Source organism: Ambystoma mexicanum, chromosome 13 (assembly GCF_040938575.1).
Source record: "Ambystoma mexicanum isolate Mex_15411 chromosome 13, UKY_AmexF1_1, whole genome shotgun sequence".
NCBI classification, from domain to species: Eukaryota; Metazoa; Chordata; class Amphibia; order Caudata; family Ambystomatidae; genus Ambystoma; species Ambystoma mexicanum.
The window spans coordinates 48,951,932-48,971,761 of record NC_090938.1 but is presented as its reverse complement, the minus strand read 5'-3'; the positions used below and the strand labels follow the sequence as shown (position 1 = coordinate 48,971,761).

Sequence of the window (19,830 nt, the reverse complement as noted above, 5' to 3'; positions counted from 1 at the left end):
GAAAGGCAAATGCCATTCGTCCTGTGCAGTTTGGGTGGTTATGCAGAGCCAATTTAGTGCAATGTGCATGTTTCACCTTGATATGCTATTTTCTGGCGACGCTGCATCCCATTTTTACTCAATGGGGGCTCGGCATAAAAAAAGTTCGAATACCACTGCCCTAATCCTTCATGAGCCCCAAAGTGCCCGGAAGGAGGGTTCAACAAACGGTGTTACATGCGTAAATGCAAGCATTATCCATTTGGGAGATGCTAGTCTAGACTGGTGTGTTACTTTGCATTCTGGATCTTTTACTGCTGGCCTTTCCCCCATTATAATTTCAGAACTACAAGTCCCAGAATGCAAAGTTAAAACCAGAACTAACGTTTGCTCAATCTCCGCGCACAACCTCGGGAAGACAGCGTGCATAATATTATAGACCTATATCAAGCAACATTTGTAAAGCCAGCAGCTCGTTTAAATGCCTGCCGCAGCGCCTCGAGGCCCTGCTTGGTCTCCAGCTTTACCGGCGCCCGGAGAGTGTCACGTGAGCCTGCCATGTGGCGCTGCAGCGAGTGTGCCTGCGGGTGTGGTCATGCTCTGGAACTGAAAGGGTAGGAGCTGAAAACCAGGAAGCGAGAGGGGTGGCCGGCAAGCGCCGTGCACGTAGGAGGCTGTGCTGCAGCAGACACTGGCGAGGGAGGCCCACCCCGCCCTACTCGACATATAATGCCAAGGCTCTCCTCCTACCTCTCGGGAGTACAGTAAGTGGAGGGATGAAACCCAGCAGGGCTCTACAACTCCCTGGAGTAGAGAAGTGTCAGGATAATAGCAGGGACGTCTACTCCCCGGAGTGCAGCAAGTGACCCGGTAATACCGGGGCTTCGCACTACCCGCCGAAATACAGGAAGCGACAGTGGGATGCCAGGGCTCACACTCTGAGTGGTAGACAGCACAGCAGTCTCTGCTCCCCGGGCTGCGTGAGTGCTAGTCAGCAGTCTCCTGCTTGAGCTCTTCCTTCAGTGAACGGGTGGATAGGAGAGGCCTGTTTGCAACTGTACGCTCACTCTTCTGAGTGACAGATTAACACCAGGCCTCTCCCACTCCCCAAGCTACTGTAAGTGACAGGCCAAGAGTACAATAGGCGACAGGATAATATCAGGGCTGGTCTGCTCCTTGGAGTAGAGCAAGTGACGGGGTAAAGCATTCCTCTCCTATTCCAAGAATACAGTGAGAGACAGGATAATATCAGGGCTCTTCTACTCCTTGGAGTAGAGCAAGTGACGGGGTAAAGCAGTCCTCTCCTATTCCAAGAATACAGTGAGAGACAGGATAATATCAGGGCTGTTCTGCTCCTTGGAGTAGAGCAAGTGACTGGGTAAAGCAGTCCTCTCCTATTCCAAAAATACAGTGAGAGACAGGATAGTATCAGAGCTGTTCTGCTCCTTGGAGTAGAGCAAGTGACGGGGTAAAGCATTCCTCTCCTATTCCAAGAGTACAGAGAGCGACAGGATAATATCAGGGCTCTTCTGCTCCTTGGAGTAGAGCAAGTGACGGGGTAAAGCATTCCTCTCCTATTCCAAGAATACAGTGAGAGACAGGATAATATCAGGGCTGTTCTGCTCCTTGGAGTAGAGCAAGTGACGGGGTAAAGCAGTCCTCTCCTATTCCAAAAATACAGTGAGAGACAGGATAATATCAGAGCTGTTCTGCTCCTTGGAGTAGAGCAAGTGACGGGGTAAAGCATTCCTCTCCTATTCCAAGAGTACAGAGAGCGACAGGATAATATCAGGGCTCTTCTGCTCCTTGGAGTAGAGAAAGTGACGGGGTAAAGCAGTCCTCTCCTATTCCAAGAATACAGTGAGAGACAGGATAATATCAGGGCTGTTCTGCTCCTTGGAGTAGAGCAAGTGACGGGGTAAAGCAGTCCTCTCCTATTCCAAGAATACAGTGAGAGACAGGATAATATCAGAGCTGTTCTGCTCCTTGGAGTAGAGCAAGTGACGGGGTAAAGCATTCCTCTCCTATTCCAAGAATACAGTGAGAGACAGGATAATATCAGGGCTGTTCTGCTCCTTGGAGTAGAGTAAGTGAAAAGGTAATGCAGGCTAGTCATATTCCAACAGTACAGTGAGCGACAGGATAAAAGCAGGGCTCTTCTACTCCTTGGAGTAGAGCAAGTGACAGGGTAAAGCAGTCCTCGCCTATTCCAAGAGTACAGGAAGCGACAGGATAATATCAGGGCTCTTCTACTCTTTGGAGTAGAGCAAGTGATGGGGTAAAGTAGTCCTCGCCTATTCCAAGAGTACAGTGAGCGACAGGATAATAGCCGGTCAAGTGGCACAGCGAGTAGAGCGCTCGCTTTGACATTGTGCAGAGGCTGCTAACGCAGGTTCGAATCCCGGCGGGGCCAAACTCAGCCTTTCATCCTTCCGAGGTCGATACATGAGCACCACACACCATGGTTCTCATATATCGACGCTCAGATGCTCAGATACTTGAGGGTTCGTAGCACAATATAAATGCCAAATTATTTTTTTTATTAATATCGGGGTTGTTCTGCTCCTTGGATTAGAGTAAGTGACGGGGTAAAGCAGTCGTCTCCTATTCCAAGAGTACAAGAAGCGACAGGATAATAGCAGGGCTCTTCTACTCCTTGGAGTAGAGCAAGTGACTGGGTAAAGCAGTCCTCGCCTATTCCAAGAGTACAGGAAGCGACAGGATAGTATCGGGGCTCTTCTACTCCTTGGAGTAGAGTAAGCGACAGGGTAGAGCAGTTCTCTCATATCCCAAGAGAACAGTGAGCAAGTCTGCTGGCATAATAACAGACTCAGTCTACTCCCCTGAGTGTGTGACCGATACTACTCGGTCGGCTCGCCAGTTTCTTAGTGTAGTCAGTCCTCCCCCCTTCCCTGAAAGAGTAACGCGATAGCTGGGCTTTCCGAGTGACGTGCAGGCTCCCCCTGGGGCCTGCGGCTTCCTGGAGTTGGCAGCAACATAATCCTTGACTCTTTGTCTGGGTTTATCCCCTTGGCTGGCACTGGGTTGGGACATTACTCGTGCAATTCCCCATAGGAGAGCGGGAGGTAGATCCTATAGTTGCCTTCAGGTTTGCCGTCTTGCCCAGATTTGGAATCCTGTATTTTCTTGCAGGGTCGAGTCTTGAGTGGGATGTGCGGGGAGCAGTCCTGAGGGGTGCAGCGCCTCCTGCTGGTGGGAATGGAGAAGGCCAAAGCTGGGCACCGACCCTACACCTCCCAGCTTGCCCGCAAGGAGAACCTGTTCAAGGTGCTCGTCTTGGGGGACTTCGAGGTGGGCAAGTCTTGCTTGGTGAATCGCTACGTCCACGGGGTCTTCACCAACAATTACAAGGCCACCCAGGGAGGTAAGTGTGCACCGTGGCGATTGGTCTAGAGGGCCCTATGTGATTATTCTAGCGCCTATATTGCCTTGGCGCCGCATCACAGCGCTGAAAGTTATTGCCAGCAGCGAGGATGTGTTGTGTTGGCTTTATTTGACCCCAGGGCGGTTGGGGAACCAGACAGCAGTAAATAGCAAACACTGTTATCGACTAAGTGTTTTTTTTAATGGTGGCACAGATCATTAACTCTTTCTCTGCGGTATCTAGTTTTCCTCTGTGCTAACCGCATTTCACTTTGTGAGAAAAGGACCTGTTTGTCGCGTTCTTTAGCACTGGGAACACATTGACCCTCTAACATGCGTTAAATTGAATTCATCTTCAGGTGCCTGCTACCTACAGCTCCCCAGATGTTTTGGACTGCGACTCCCATGATCCTTCACCATTGACTCTGCCGGCTTGGGCGGATGGGAATTGTAGTTCAACACATCTGGCGATGCATGAACCGAACCGCAGCTGCCCGCGTGGCAGATGTGGAGACCAGCCACACAGGGGCCAAGCCACCAAGACATTCCACACACCACGACCCAAAGGGTGCCTCACTGCTGCACGGCACAGTTCAAATGCATGCCCCCCCCCGCAAGATGATGTAATGGTCGGCTCAAAATCACCAAAAGCTTGTGTCACTGAAAAAAGAGGTGGGGTTAGAAATACTGTGCGCCCTCACGCAGCATGCAAAGAGGTTGCCCATGTTGGAAGGGTGAACACCTAAGTCACCAGAGCTTGCATGTGATGTTGTGTCCTGCAGGGTAAATACAGATCCTCGCAGCAGTCCCATTAACCCACTGAGCTATCTTTCCCGGCAGTCGCAGTGGAAAGAAAAACAAAAACTCTCCAGCAGGCTCATAAACCCATTGCGCTTTCCAAAAAGGCTACTGAACGAATAGGAGGCGCCCTCTCTCCCTCTCGCCCAACCACGCTATTTCCACACCATAAGTCTGTTTGCTAATGTCGCAACGCTCTTCGGAGAAACTGTAAAACAATGTTTGTTACTCTGACCAAGGTTTCTGCATTCAATTTCCTCCTGGACTTTTAGAGTCTGCGCCTTGGGCGCAGATGGAGGGGGCGGTACAAGGAGGGCTGTGAGCAGAATGCAATCTGTGTTTATTGATCTAGCTGGATTTTTTGTGTTCATTACGTCCTTGTGGGCAGTGATCCACCATGTTATTTGGGTGCAGGCCCTAAAATGGATGGGTGCGCTCTTTCTCACACTGCTCAAAAAGCCCTGGGTGATGCCTGCAGGGGAGTTTTCGGTAAAGGACTAAGGGAGTGGGCCGCACTTCCTGTTCCAGATAGTCCAGGGATCCAAAGACTTCCGGGGAAAGACCTAAGAGACTTGGAGTTGGCCAGGCAACCAATGGAGTGCATGCACGCTCAAGCTGCTGGTCGTGGGCGGCGACTCCGTGGGGAAGACGTGCGTCCTTCTTCCATCACTACACCTGTGCCATGTTTCGGAAGAACTTTGAGTCAAGGGCAAGCAGTGAATGCGTATAGCTCACTGATATCTCATGCGCCTGGCCAGAGGCGTTGCTGGGGGGGATGAGGGGTTATAGCCCCGGGTCTTTTGCAGCACAGACACACCTATTCTTGACCCTGAGCAGCCGTGTAGGCCAGCCTGCAGTCGTCCATCCAGCCCTGCTTGTCGAACTGCCTGTCGCCTGATACCCGCAGCTGTCTCCCGTCTTGAACTCTGTCGCAGGAGCTGCAAAGCGTCCTGGAACCGACTCAATGCTGTTGAGCATCAAGATCATCTCATGCACCAAGTACATTGTAGTTCTGTCCCCTGGATCTTCTCCCAAGGCCCCTAGTGATCTTTACAACCCTGTGCACCCTTGGTGCTGAAACCAAATAACCCTGAACAGTTCAGACTGATTGCTTTACCGACTACCCTCCTGTCAGTAGCCAGAGTGCATCCCTTTCCTTCATGAAACTGTCTGTCCTCTGTGTTCCATTACAGGTTGGGTTGTATTTTGTAGTGTGCCAGAACTGTCTGTTGTAATAATAATAAAGTAGAAATTTGTATACAACCTTGACCGGACATTCCCTTTTATCATTCAGTAATAATTGTATATTCGCTGCATTGCAACTAACCAACAATCCACAACCATGCGGAAATGAGCCTGCCATTTCATCCACGTTACCAAAAATTGGACAAGGATGTTTATAATTGACTTGTGTTCCAATCTGTTCGGATCCCTTCTGGTGTACTGGGTGGTGGGACTGATTGATGGTTTCGAAACCGAATTCATCCCTGGACCACTGGTGACCCGAAAGTTGATTCTTCACATTGGTGGCAAGCAGTTGGATCAGTTGGAGCCTTGTGCACAGCTTAGCTTGGCATGGGGACTGTAAAAGGCATGGCCAAGGATGTCCTGCGCGTCTTATGTCAAAAGAGGGGACTTCCCCACAGCACTAAGGTTAATAAACCTTAGTTGCTGACTAGACTCCGGGCTTGGGTAGAAGCAAGGGTGGTTGGGGAGGAGACCACAGGGGACGGGTTAGTCCCCGTGTACCCGAACGATAGGATCTTCCAGAGGGGGCAAATGACAAGGACGACCGCATGAGCAGTGTGTCTTGCCAATCATCCTGCTGGGGGGCAAGTGTGATTTTTCAACACTCGAGAGCGTCAGTGAGGACAAGGGCTAGTGCGGCATACCACAGGTCACAGGCCTCAGCACAGCCGCTAAGTGACCCAGTAATTGTTCCCGCTATTAATGAGGTAGCGGCTAGAAAGCTCCTGCTCGAGGAGAGAAAACTAGCACTAGCGGAACAGAAAAAGCGGGACAAGGTCACCATAGAACGGGACAGGGCCGCCATAGAGCTGCGCAAGCCTGGCACTTGAAGAGAAGGAGGGCAACAGATCCACACCTGTGGGTTGCAGCCCTGATGAGTCGCTTACCAACACCAGGGACTGATGTAATTCTTCAGTTAACTCCTGGGAAAGGCCCATTTATGAGAGCATGAAGGCTGCCCTCCTCCGAAACTTCAGTAAAACCCCAGAACAGTATCTCAAGAGCTTCAGAGAGCTTATAAAGAAAAGTGGGCAGGCATGTGAAGCGTTCACACACTTGTCATTGAAATATCTGAGTGGGTGGGTGGCTGGTAACAAAGTTGAGACATTTAAAGGTAGCTACAATTTCATTGCATGTGAGCATGTATTGAAAAATGGTGAGGATGACCTACACCAGCATCTTGTGGACAAGAACCTAGGGTGATTGCAAAGGCTGCCAACAGGTTTGTGAGTACTCAAGTCCAGAAAAGGACCCGGGTGCGCACACCCAACCCGGAAGAGAAATCGGCGGACAAAAAAGTAAACAAGGATGGGAAGGACAAAGGTCCAACCCTATCTTATTCGAAGTCAGGTCCCCAAAAGAACAATGGGAAATACCAAAACTCTACTTCAGCCGTGCACACCGAAAAGAGGATCGCAGGCACCCCTAACACTGGGACACCTGTTTTCTCACCACCAAAAGGTTGTTTCGTGTGTAAAGAGCTAGGCCATAGGAAAGTGGATCCTGCTCGCAAAGGCTAACCCAAGCAGGCCACAGTGAATGTTGGACTCATGGAAGACGCCATCATTAGTGTGGGCCTCTTAGAGGAGGACTTCCCACTAGGCCAGGGATTGGCTGAATTTGGATTGGTTATACTTGATGAAAACGGTTACGGGCCCCTAAAAGAGATCCCAGTTCCCAATAGTACTCAGCTCTATCTAGAACTTGTGTATATCAATGGCCACAAAACTCCTGCGGTCCGAGACACTGCGGCTGGTGTCACTGCTGTCACCCGGCAGTGGGTACAGCCAGGTCAGTATTTTGATGGGCCTGATTATAGCGTAAGTGGGTTTGATGGAAAGAGTAAGTGCCCCTTGGTGATAGTAGAGTTCAGCTGGCGAGGTGAAACGACCCAGCACCACGTAGCAGTGAAAGACTCCATTCATGTCCCATGTCTGTTTGTAATGATCTTCCTGGTCCCGAAATAGTCGCAGCAGTACCTGATCGAGGGCCAACGTGATCGCCAGATTGAACACACTCAGAGCCTTAGGGCCTGGAGAACTTCCAGAGGGCTTGTTGGAAGGACCGTCATGGCCAGTGGCCTCTAGTCCAACCCCACAGACTTCTGAGTCGCATACTCCTGCGGGAGAGGTGCCAGTAGCCACTGAGGAACCTACTTGTTAGCAGGGCACTCATTGACTTCAGAGTTGCCTGGCGCAATGCAGGAACCTGAGGCAGAGGACCAGGTGGGCGCAGATCTGAAGGGCCTGCTCAAGCTGGATTAGTTTGCATCCGCTGGGGGCCCAGGTCAGACTTCTTCACAGCCCATAAAGAGTGTCCCACTCTGGCGTGTCTGTGGAAGCAGGCAGAGGAGCAGGTTAAGGGTGAGGCCCCTGGATTTTTCAAAGTGTACTGGGAGGATGGACTCCAGTACAGTGACCCAAAAGACTCTGATGGTGAGGGCACCAGGAGGTTGGCGAGTCCCCAATGCCACAGAAAGTTCCTTTTGGCTCACCAAATTCCTTTAGCGGGTCACTTGGGAGTGACTAAGACATCAGACCATCAAGGACGAGGTTTCCAAGATGTTGTCCCTAGGATACAGCCATCACATAGCCCCCGGGCTAGCCCAGTGGTGGGAAGACTGAAGTTCCCTTTTTTGTGGACTACAGGGGCCTCAATTCTATCACGAAGATAGATGCTCACCCCATTCCTCAGGCAGATGAGCCCATTGACAAGCTTGGCGCTGGCAAGTACATGAGTACCTTTGATCTCATAACAGGGTATTGTCAGGTTGGTTGACAGATGGAGAGATCAGCATTCTCGACCCCGGAAGGACATTATCAGTTCACTGTGATACCCTTTGGATTGAAGAATGCCCCTGCCACTTTTCAGCAGATGGTTAACCAGGTTTTGTCGGGTCTTCAGCCACACCTGTGAGGATCACTATCCCACCTGAAACAAGCACTGCAGAATGCAGGTCTGACTATTAAGGCCATGAAGTGCCAGATAGCGCAGGGTACCGCAACTTACCCAGGCCACCTGGTCAGTGGATGTAAGAAACAACCTCTCAAAGCAAAGGTACAGGCTGTGAAGGATTGGGACATGCCCACGACACAGATGCAGGTGAGAGCCTTTCTTAGTCTCGGGGAAAGGGAACACCTTCCTCTGGCCATGGGCAGCCTAATTAAAATATCAAAGGCTCCATGGATCCGCCCTGTTCGATTGTCGGAGTTCTGTGTGGTGGCAGCACATACTGATGAGAGTTAATTGAAGCAGGCCTGCGAATAGGCCTGGTCACAGAACTTAACAATGGGCAGGAAAACTAACACTGCTTTGATATGCAATGTGTCACCTTCAAGCTAGCTCCCACCCCTCTGTACGAAGGTCAGTGAATGCCATGTATGGGACAGCTGTTTACAGTAGGCAAACTGCCTTTCAGAGGGACGAAGAATGTGATTTGAGGGAGACAGAAGTCTGTTATCACCACAAACTTCAAGGGAGACCTGTGCTTTGATCAAGAGCCACGGAGGGCTCAGTTAACCAGACAGGCACTTTGATCTACAACATATAGGAAGATGGGTGCGACTTAGGAGTACATGTTGTCACCTCTTACCTATCCTGTTCCAAAGCACTCTGGCCCTGACATCACGCATAACAGAAGATTGTTGGTTGGGACCCTGGATTGGTTCCTTAAGGTAGGCTTAGCCTGCACAAACACTGGGGCCCATTTGGCTTTAAAAGAAAGCTGTTCTTCTCACTTACCAGATCATCAGGCGACTTTGAAAGGAGCAAGAAGAAGGACTAATTTGGACCCTCATTGAATGGACAGTTTACCTTACATCTTCCGCCAGTGAAGGAAGGCCAGGATTTCAAAGAGCGAAGCAAGATCCCTCCCCTAAACATCTCCCAGGGAGCAGAGGAAAGTACCAGACTCAAAGGACCGATCCAGTAACTCCAGAACTGGTACCCAGCCAGCACACAGCGTGCCCTGCTAGGTTCTGCCAGCAAACCTCCTAGTTGGGAAGTGCCAAAGAGTCTCTGAACAAAGGATAAGGCTGTTTCCTGCAAACACTATCCTCAGCTTTGGGCTGTCCTCCTTGAATGATGCCACAAGCCCTGCGAAGAAGCTAGGAGGAGTTCCACACAACCATCCAGCAGAGTCCTTCTTATTAGCACATTTTCGAGGCAGTCGAGCCCTCGAACCGCGACCCGCTGCACCACTGACTGTTGTCACGCTGCAGTCCCTCAAGCCATCCGAGACACCTCGACCAGCGTTCCAGATCCGCCAATCAGCACAGAGACGAAGATTCTCTACTGAGAGCCGCTGTGTAGGCCAGCCTGCAGCCGTTCGTCCAGTCTCGCTTGCCGAACTGCCTGCCGCCTGATACCCGCAGCTGTCTCCCATCTTGAACTCTGTCGCAGGAGCCACAAAGCGTCCCAGGCCCGACTCAACACTGTTGAGCATCAAGAACATCTCAAGCATCAGGTACATTGGGTTTCTGTCCCTCAGGCCCTTCTCTAAAGCCCCCTAGTGACAGTTACGACCCCTTGCTTCCTTGGTGCTGAAACCAAATGACCTTGAACAGTTAAGACTGATTGCATTACCGACTACCCTCCTGTCAGTATCCTGTGAGAAACCTGAAGGTGTCTCACTTACTAGTCCCCGGGGATCTGTCGTCCAGGTGGCCAGGACACGGTTATCACTATTGGATCCAGTTCCTGGAGGTGGACCAGTGTGGGAGGATGACCTGGATGAGGGGCCCTCAGGAGTGTAGGTGGGACACTGATGGGTGGGACACGGTATACCCCTTATAACACCTTTTCCCTTTCCTACCACGTAGGATATTCAGACACTCCCCCCGACCCCTTTTTCCAACATGAGTGCTTTTTAATAACACGAAAGACAATGGACTAACACTAGAGGCGTTTACCTGACATGTCCCAGCACGAGGTTCAGGCAAAGTCAGGCAACTGACCAGAATCACTGTCATGACCCTTGCCCCTGGCCCTCATTGGCAAGTCAGCCTTCCAGTTAGGGCCAGGTCAAAGGCCTTAAAACCTCATCCAAGACTCTCTTGGAGTCAGTCCTGGCACCTTTGGCGCCAGGCTCATAACCATCATGAAGACCAACATTAGAATGGGACTATTTACTTGGGCCTATTTAACTTGGTGAGGTTCAGCCAACATGGAGGCACACACATAACTCAGTTACAAGGAACTGAGCTATGCGGTCTAGTTTTTTGGGTGTGGCAGGCCTCGGACTACTTTACCTGGACCACTTTGGGTATGGCAGGCCTGGGACTATTTTACCTGGACTACTTTACCTGAGACTATTTAAACCGCACCCAAACAGCAGAACATGCTTTGCATTATTCTGCTGTGGGCAGCGTAATGTTCACTGTGTCCAGTTCTTTGATGCCATTTTACCTGAAATTAAGGACCTGCAGAGAGAGAAAGAACACTACAAAACTTACTTGGAACAGTATCCTGTCTTCAATCCATCGCCGACTTCAGTTCCACTCACCTGAAGGTACGAACTTCATCATCCGTCACCGCATGCATCCTGGAATACCATAACCTGGAAAGAGGAGAAAGAAAGACAGCATTAGTAAGCGTTTACTCACGTTTCCTCCCGAATGAAGAAAGCCACACAATTCTTACCTAGGTAGTCATCTCCTAGTCAGTATCATTGATGGAACATTACGGCGCTTGGCGAGGAACATCGCAACCTGCAAGGAGAGAAAAGACACAAGTTAGCAATATAAAAGGCGAAACAGCGCCGCGCATTACTCACCGGACAGCATCACGCACACCGTGCTTTCGCATACCGCCCCATGCTCATCTTCAAACTGCATGACAACACCAAAATACCTTTCTATACCTAAAAGGAAAGAAGGAAGACATTATTCGATCTAAGAGGAACATAAGAACTGCATATAAAGACTGTAAAGCAGCAAACCTACGGAGTCGCAGCAGGCCTAGATTCCCACATGAGGGCTTGCACCAGTGAAGTAACTTGGTCGCTGCCCACATCTACGCACCCCTGCCACGAGGAGCAGGACAGAGAATCCACCTTTTACAATAATAAAGTGAGGAGAAGGCCCAAGGGGGAGGAAGGAGTTGAGGCCAAGGGAGGTGGGAAACATAAAGACAATCTGGTATTGAATACAGCTCTCCTAAATTGCAGACCCATCTCTAACCAGAGGCCTTACCAAGGGACCTGGAGAGGGTTCAAGAGTGCAAATCTTCCAACCAGGGCTGGGTGGCATACCCGTGGATACCAGGTGAGCGTAACAATCACACACACTTGCCGGCCTTTTCCCTTCCCCACAGGGATAAAAGAGCACGAGAGCAAACCATGAGGTTGGCAAACCCCACAATAAGAGCGCTATCCCAGGGCGGCAGTTCAAGAGGAGGAGAAAAGCAGTGAGAACCGAAGGGGCAACAAGGAGAGAAGAGACCTTGACCTTTTTGACCGAGACCCACGAAGCCTCTGTGAAAGGAATCATAAGACTGCAAACATTAGCCAGCTATGTTTTGCAGCAGATGTCAATGGTACACGAACCCCTCCTACACTGATAATCAGGACAGGGAGAGACGCTTGCTACCGTGGTACCGGCTTTGTCTCCAGAGACAAGAAAAGCCTAGCGGTTCATCACAGCCGGTGAGTCGAAGGGAGGACCTATAAGAAACCAAACTGTGTTGAATGAAAGTTGTGAATGGCAAATTAAGGTGAAAACCAGCTGCAGGGCAGTCCGGCACCACGTGGGTGCTCACTCGATAGACTCTGGTTGATTCCCCTATTGTTGAAACTACCGATACCAGAAGGTCCTTGGAGAGCCTCAAGGAAAAGTTCAAAGTGGTCATACAGGGGTTTATCAAAACCCCCTGTACAGTTGAAAGTCTTTGACCGGCACAAAATTGGAAAGCTAAGGGAGATGAATCGCACTTAGTGAGAAAGGGTAAGGAATTTTGTGGTTGGCAAGAATGAACCCCACGGAGGGATGCCGACAGAACAGGGCAAAGCATGATGCCCCAATGAGCATTGTGTTGGTAAGAGTGAACCCGACGAAGGGATAGCTACAGTGGATTGTTTAAAAAGACAATAAGGGGATTCCCAAGATGGCTGCCAGAGAGTGAAGTTGCAATTCACATTCTCTGTGCCGGCCTTTCTCAAAGGAGGAAACACAGCGAGTTTGTAAAGCAAAAATAAAGGTGCTAACGCTCCTCGTACAGCAGACAGAGGAGGAATACCGCAACATCAGCAAAAGACTTCCGACATCTCGCATTACAGCCGTACTCATCAGGTAAAGAGCAGGAGCCAGCCAACAGCAGTGAGGGACAGCACCAGTGAGTCGGACTGAGAGGGATAAAAGAAGGGCCCCACTCCTGAGCGCATACACCATCCTAATATACTTGGCTACAAAACAAGCACATGGCTCACCCTATATAAATATACAAAATACAGCCACAAGAAACATTCCCCGAGGAGCCACCCGGTAGATGACAGGAGATTAACAGTACAAGGGGCAAAGGAAAAGAAACAAACACCCCCAGGCTCACAAGGTACCTCATTGCGGGACAAGCACGTGGCACTAAAAACGACTCCACCACCGGATACCCACCTGGATGAACACTCACTAAACCATATCTAAGGCGGACAAATACCCCCTTCAACATCCGCTTCTCAGGGGACAAATCACAGCCCAGCGGTCAGCCCCCACAGGAGGCCACAAGGACAGTGAAATTGCCTTGCGGTCACAGCACACAACCACAGTCAACATCCAACCCACTCAGATGCCAAAAACCTAAGGGGAAACAAACACCAGGTGGACAAGGTGCTAACAAAGGCACGAAAAGGGGTAAACTGGAAAGGGGCTGGCTACGGAACCCAATAGAACCCCTAGCAAATGTGCCAGGAGCCTGACCCATGGAAAACCGAAGACATACAGGTCGGCAGAGATATGGCACTTAGTAAGGAGGACCTTCAGGATTGCCTGGGTGGAATGGAAGAAAGAATGTCGACATTGTTTCAAGAACAAATGGTGACCGTAAAAGAAAAGGTAAAATGTTCCCTGAAAGAGGTCAGAGAGGAAATTCATACCCTGGGTAACGGGGTGGACACCACAGAACAGGGGCTATCGGAACTCTCTGATGATGTTAGGTGTAACTCAGAACTGATAGATCAAATCGCAACAGCCACACACAACCTGGAGATCCAGGCAGAGGACCTTGAAAAACGCTCCAGAAGGTCGAACATCAGGATTAAAGGCATGGCAGAAACTCACAAGGGTGCAGAGGTCAAGCTACTAGTACTACAGTGCTTTGCAAACCTTATAGCGGAGGCCTCCCCAGAGAATATACACAGCAATCGTATAGATAGGGTGGGACCTAGAAGGTTGGGTCCTGGCGACAGAGCCAGGGCCTAGCAGCATTGACCTCCTATGAGATGAAAGAAAATATCCTGCGAGCAGCTAGGGGTCAGACAACGATTGCTCTAAACAGATCGCAAGTCTCCCTATTCCAGGACCTAGCCACATCTACATTATTGAAAAGGAGAGCGATGAGCCATCTGACGAAGGTACTCCTAGATAAAAAAAGATTCCATACAAATGGACATTTCCTTTTGGCCTCCTCTCCTAATGGGCCGGAAAGCAACAGAGGGTTACTACAAGCACAGAAGGCCTCGCAATACTGGGAATGGAGGAGGATGAGTCAGACCCCAGAGAGAACAGGAGGGGGGCATTCCAACAGAGGACAGGGCCATGGGACTGGTCCAATGCAACAGGGAAAAGAAGCGATAAACTGAAGGGCCCCCAACAGAAACAGAGAGGGGAAGAAAAAGAATCAAGTGGACGTAAGACAGCCTGCAGGGAGGGCGGGGAAGGAACATGAAACAACACGTGGCCAGCTTAAATGGAAAACTAAGGAGTAGAGAGGAAAAGCAGAAGACATAGAGTGTGAAAGGAGAGACGAAGACGAAACAAGCTCTTGAAATAGGCCAAGCAGAGGACCTGGGAAGGCACCACTTGGAATCCACAGAAGGTCAATGGACCAAAAATCTTTCTTCCGGAGAAACGGAGCAAAAGAAGTTGGGATGAATCGCAAGATATCGAGCCTCGACTGGATAGGGGTAGGGAGGACAGTAAATGGGGGCGGGTGGTTGAGAAGGGAGGGGAGGGTGTGGGGGGGGCAATGTCAAAGCCACGAAGAAGGCGTAGCAGGGGTCCGCAATTAATAAACCTACTCAGAGGTCAGAGACAAGGTTACTGAAGATGGCACAGGAAGGGTGGGGGAGGAAGATCAATGGGAACATGGTAAAGATACATGAGGAACCACATGAGGTTACAGTAGGACGGAACCCAAAAGAATCCGATCCATGGGTGGGGGAACTACTGAAAATACTATAACACAACGTTCGAGGCCTAAACATCCCCAGGAAGCGTAAAAAATTGGAAGCCCAAATTAACAAAGGGGAGACGGACATTATCCTCTTACAAGAGACACACATTAAAAAAGGGGACAGTTCTAGAATTCATCTACATCAGTTTGCTATAACCCACTAAGCTAATGCCAAAAATAAAACCGCTGGAGTCTGGGTCAAATTAACACGCACACTAGCATCCCTACGGTAGATATCTACTTATCCAGATCTGCCTGGACAACAGGACATTGACATAATAAGCACAGTATATGCCCCTAATACAGGAAAGGAGACTTTCCTGCAACAAGTCATAGGGAAATTGGAAGGCTTTGCAGATGGAAAGGTTCTACTGACAGGTGACTTCAACATGGCCTGGGTCCCCGACAAAGATAGGAGTAGTCAAGGTTCCACTAGGGGGCTCGGCCCATCTAATACCCTAAAGGACAAGTTCACAGAGTTAACATTAAGGGACCTATGGAGAGCTAAAAAGGGGGACGAGATGGGATACAACTGCTTCTGCTATGTCCACTGCACGTTATCTAGGATTGACTACGTGTGGGGAACCCCGCGGAATCTAGGAGCAATGTCAAAGATAAGGGTAGACCCGTTCTCCCTATCTGATCATACCCCCATATGGCTTCAGCTGAAAGGGATGAGGCCACAAGGCTGGGTTTGTGCGTGGAACATGCCTTTGGAGGTCCTTCATGATGCAGTAACACAGGAATTATTGAGGGGGAAAATTAAAACCTACTTTCAACTGAACGACACAAACGGGGCCCATTAGACGTAGTGTGGGATGCCTTCAAGGTGGTGCTGAGGGGAGAAATGATCTCTCTCAGCGCACAAAAAGCAAAAGTGAAGTATACATTAGAAAAAGAGCTAGAGGAGGAATTTAGGGAGGCCCAAAGACAACTGACTGTGACATAAAACAAGACAAATTATAATAAAGTGAAAGACAGCATGAGACAATTGGATCTCCTGTGAACAAGTAGGGCAGAGAAAGCGCTACTAAATCTAAAACAAAGATACTACATCAGGGCCGATAAAGTAGACAAAATGATAGCTAGACCCCTGAAACAACAGAGCAGCAATAACAACATAGATAGCATCAGACTGCCAGACGGCACAATCTCTACTGAGTCCAATGACATAATAAACTCCTTCTCGACCATCTATAAACAAGTATATTCTTCGGAAAGACCAGACCATTTAACCATACAGAATTACTTAGATAAGCTCCAGATCCCCAAGATGACACAAGAAGATAGGGACACACTCAAAAGAGAAATAGCAGAAGAAGAAGTATGGAACATTATCAAACACCTCCCCAGTAATAAAGCACCAGGACCTGTTGGATACTCTGCATTTTTCTACAAAAACCTGAGCAAGGACATCACACCATTCCTTACAAAATTATATAACTCATTCCGGCAAAAGGGGAGCATAACCCGCTCCATGCTGGAGGCGAAGGTTGTACTTTTTTGGGAAACCAACTAAAGACTTATTAAATTGTGGCTCTTACCGGCCTATAGGTTGCTGAACATAGATGCTGAAATATACACAGGGATATTGGTGGATAGAATTAAGCACATACTACCAAAGGAGAAAGGCCAAGACCAGTCAGGTTTTATCTCTGAAAGACAAACATGGGACAACACTAGAAATGTAATCCATTTTATAGAGAAGGCCGAAGTTAAGCAACTTCCGGCAGTGCTCATTTCCCTAAATGCAGAAAAAAGGCATTCGATAGGGTAGAATGGCTGTACCTACTCCAAGTAATGAAACAAATGGGATTTGGACCGAACTATATTCAGATGGTGGAAGCGAACTATCGATGGGGTTATCCATCAATACACAAGTGTCTGAGTTGATACAGATAGAGAGGGGCACGAGGCAGGGGTGTACCCTATGCCCCTATCTATACGCAATATACCTAGAACCCCTACTGGCCACAATTCGAGCAGACACAAATATAAAAAGTATACAATTTGCCAATGACATGCTACTGACACTTAAGCAACCGGAAATGTCAATTCCTGCCTTAGTAACAGCCTTAAGGGAACAAGAGCAGATATCAGGACTGAAAATAAATATGACCAAGTCGGAGGTGCTGGAATTAGGATTATCAAAAGAACAATCAGCTGTCAGGAATCGAGGTGGGCATGTCAAGAATCAAACAAGCAACCGCCGTCTTCGTCTTGTCAGACGCAGCAGGGGCATTCCAAAATGCACCATTTACACCATCGATCATTGGTGCAGTTTCGTTCTTTCCCTCTGAAAAAAGGGTTAACTCACTGCCGCACCAAGTTTGTAAAAAGTTATCCTTCCTTCTGGTCGCGGTGGCGGTTGCCATGGAAATTGGGGCAGGGACACAGACTCCCTCTATGTCAGACGCACGTTATGATCATGTGACCGTCACTTGATAAACTCTAGTTTTCAGTGAGTTCATTGCTTCTGATTTTGCATGAAGTGCGCTACGTTCTTTAGATCAAGATTCTGTTCCTGCTATTGACCTTTTTGTTGTTCCTGCCTTGCCTTCCATTCCCCTGTTTGAGTTTCCTGCACCTTGGTTTCACGAAGTTAAGTCTTCCATTCCTTGTGTACCCGTCCTGCCTTACCCGTCCATGGTGTTCCTCCCCCTTACCTATTGCCTTCCTGCTACCATTTCGGAACTCCCCCAAAACTGCAACATGCTTCATTCTTGCTGTGTTGTCTCCCGTTGCCGAACCGGAACTCTCCCAGGACTGTTTACTGCCTCACGTCTCGTCATTGTTGAAGATTTCCCCGTTGCTGACCCGGAATGCTTTCAGGACTACTTTTGTCTCACAATTGATCACCGTCTATTGCCAGCTCGTTACCGACCCGGACTTCCTTGGATTGTTTACTACTCTTTGGGATCTCCACGACTGCAAGGGCTCCATAAGACTGCCGGTACCTTCCTCCTCACCTCACCCTGGTACAGACTAGAGACTGCCGGTGTACCATCACAGGGTGAGGGTGGAGCGTCCTCGTTTCGTCGGGTATTCCTTGCTGGACTTCCTTACCCATAGGCGTGCGCGTGCCGGCGGGAATAGTCTCATACCCCCCTGTACCTGGCGGTCTTACTGGGAGCATTTGTTCTATTTGGAATATCATCTGACCATCCCATGGTAAGAAGTGTCCGTCCATATTCTTGTTTTCACTATCCAGTTTGGTCTTTGTAAGTACTAAGCCTTCTATATTTTATCATGGATTATCAGACTCCCAGAAAGATACTTTATCCATGGTTCCTATTGTACCCACTACCTTTCCTGAGCTCTTAGATATGGTGCTACAAATAGACTCACAAAGAGCAGAAAGGAAAGGAGAGAAAAGGCCTTCTACACCTTTGGCCATGTTACCACCAACTCCAGTTACGGGAGGACCAGAACCCATGCAAATAGGAGCAGTTCAGGGTCCGCTGACCACCGAGGAAATGGAACAATCTGTGTTTTTACTGTGTGTCATCAGAACATCTGTTGAAGGCTTGTACCAAGAAGCCAAAGAGCAGGGAAATGCCAAAGCTCGGCAGTAGAAGGAGTCAATCTGCCGAGCTCAGTGTTTCTTGACTCCCTGACTACAAGACCTTTTACCATTTCTACCCGATGTTCCCATTCTCCAGAACATGAATGGTTCATTGATGCGGTGTTGGACTCTGGAGCAACCGGGAACTATATCGACGATGCTTTTGCCAAGAAATGCCCCGGTAATCACGAAATCTCAACCAGAAATGGTCAATACTGTGGATGGTTCCATTTTGCTTTCCAGCTTGGTCACGGAACAAATGGTTGACTTGACGTTAACCACAAGTCATGGTCATGAAGAAACCATCAGCTTCGACCTTATTGCAGCCCCACAATATCGCTTGATCTTGGGCTTACCTTGGTCGAGAGGCCATAATCCAGTGGTAGATTGGAACTCCGGACAACTGGAGTTCGTATCCTCCTATTGTGAGACTTCATGTTTTTCCTTGAATTCTGAACCTAAGAATTCTTGTCGACCATTGTTACACGGTATCTCTTCTATTGGAGCCATTGTCGCTAACCCCTTACCGGAGGAATATGTTTCCTTTGGTGATTTCTTTGATGCTAAAGGAGCAGAGACCCTTCCGCCTCATAGACCATATCATTGTCCTATTGACTTGGTCCCTGGGGCCAAAATACCCACCGGCCGTATTTACTCACTTACGCAGAAGGAGGACTGTTAGGCAGAAACCTGTGCAGTTCCCTTGGGGACCACTGCAAAAGATTTAGGACTACAGGTGTTGGCAGTAAACCCACTTGGTAGCAGTCTGTACCACACAGATTTACCTGGTAGCTGTGGCTGAGCAGTCAGACTTCCCTCAAGAAGAGTTAGGCAGTATGTAAAGTATACACAATAGGCACTCAGACACAATAGCACAAGCAAACACTGACCAGAGCTTTGGTATCAAGGTATATAATTATTTATTTTAAAACACACTTATTGCAACACTCCAGCACTATTATTGTAAATCACTCTAAACGCAGTTACTATTATTATATATACATCCCTTATTCCTTATCAGAGAAGTCTTAGTTAACACCACTTATTTCCAGACAGAGGTGAGCGCTTAACTATAGATGGCACTCCAATAAGATAACGAAAAAGGGAGGGAAAAAGGCAAAATGTAGGAAAATACACCACACTAATACTTAGGAACTCTTAAGCAAGGCAGGAAAGTCAAAAGTTACTTGTGAGCCAAAGTCCATAGACCGGGCCCACTCTTGGAGAGAGCAGGGCACAAATGCACCCAAGATCACACAATGGCAACAGGTTTAAAAAGTCTTGCAGGGAGTTCAGAAAGGTTTTAGTTAGGCTCAGAAAAGTTTAGCCAGGGTGTCCCAGGCTAACCCAGGTTCGAAAGCCAGGGGGGTAAATCTAACCCCGTATAGTCGGTTGCAAGGGAAGCCAGGCGGAACACGGTACCTTATGTGGAAAAGGATCCTCCAGCGGGGGGAGTTGTTCATGGCAGCGGGTGC

At 49.0% G+C, this 19,830-nt stretch overlaps 1 protein-coding gene across 1 annotated transcript in view; it reads left to right on the top strand.

Annotated features, from left to right (window-relative positions):
- Positions 1 to 608: 608 nt before the first annotated feature.
- Positions 609 to 19,830, top strand: part of RAB29 (RAB29, member RAS oncogene family) — a 184,941-nt gene continuing 165,719 nt past the window's right edge. The window contains exons 1-2 of the mRNA XM_069633166.1: positions 609 to 743; positions 3,133 to 3,364. Coding sequence (XP_069489267.1) covers positions 3,199 to 3,364 — 166 coding nt within the window. The 5' untranslated portion in view covers positions 609 to 743; positions 3,133 to 3,198. The remainder of the gene's footprint in view (positions 744 to 3,132; positions 3,365 to 19,830) is intronic.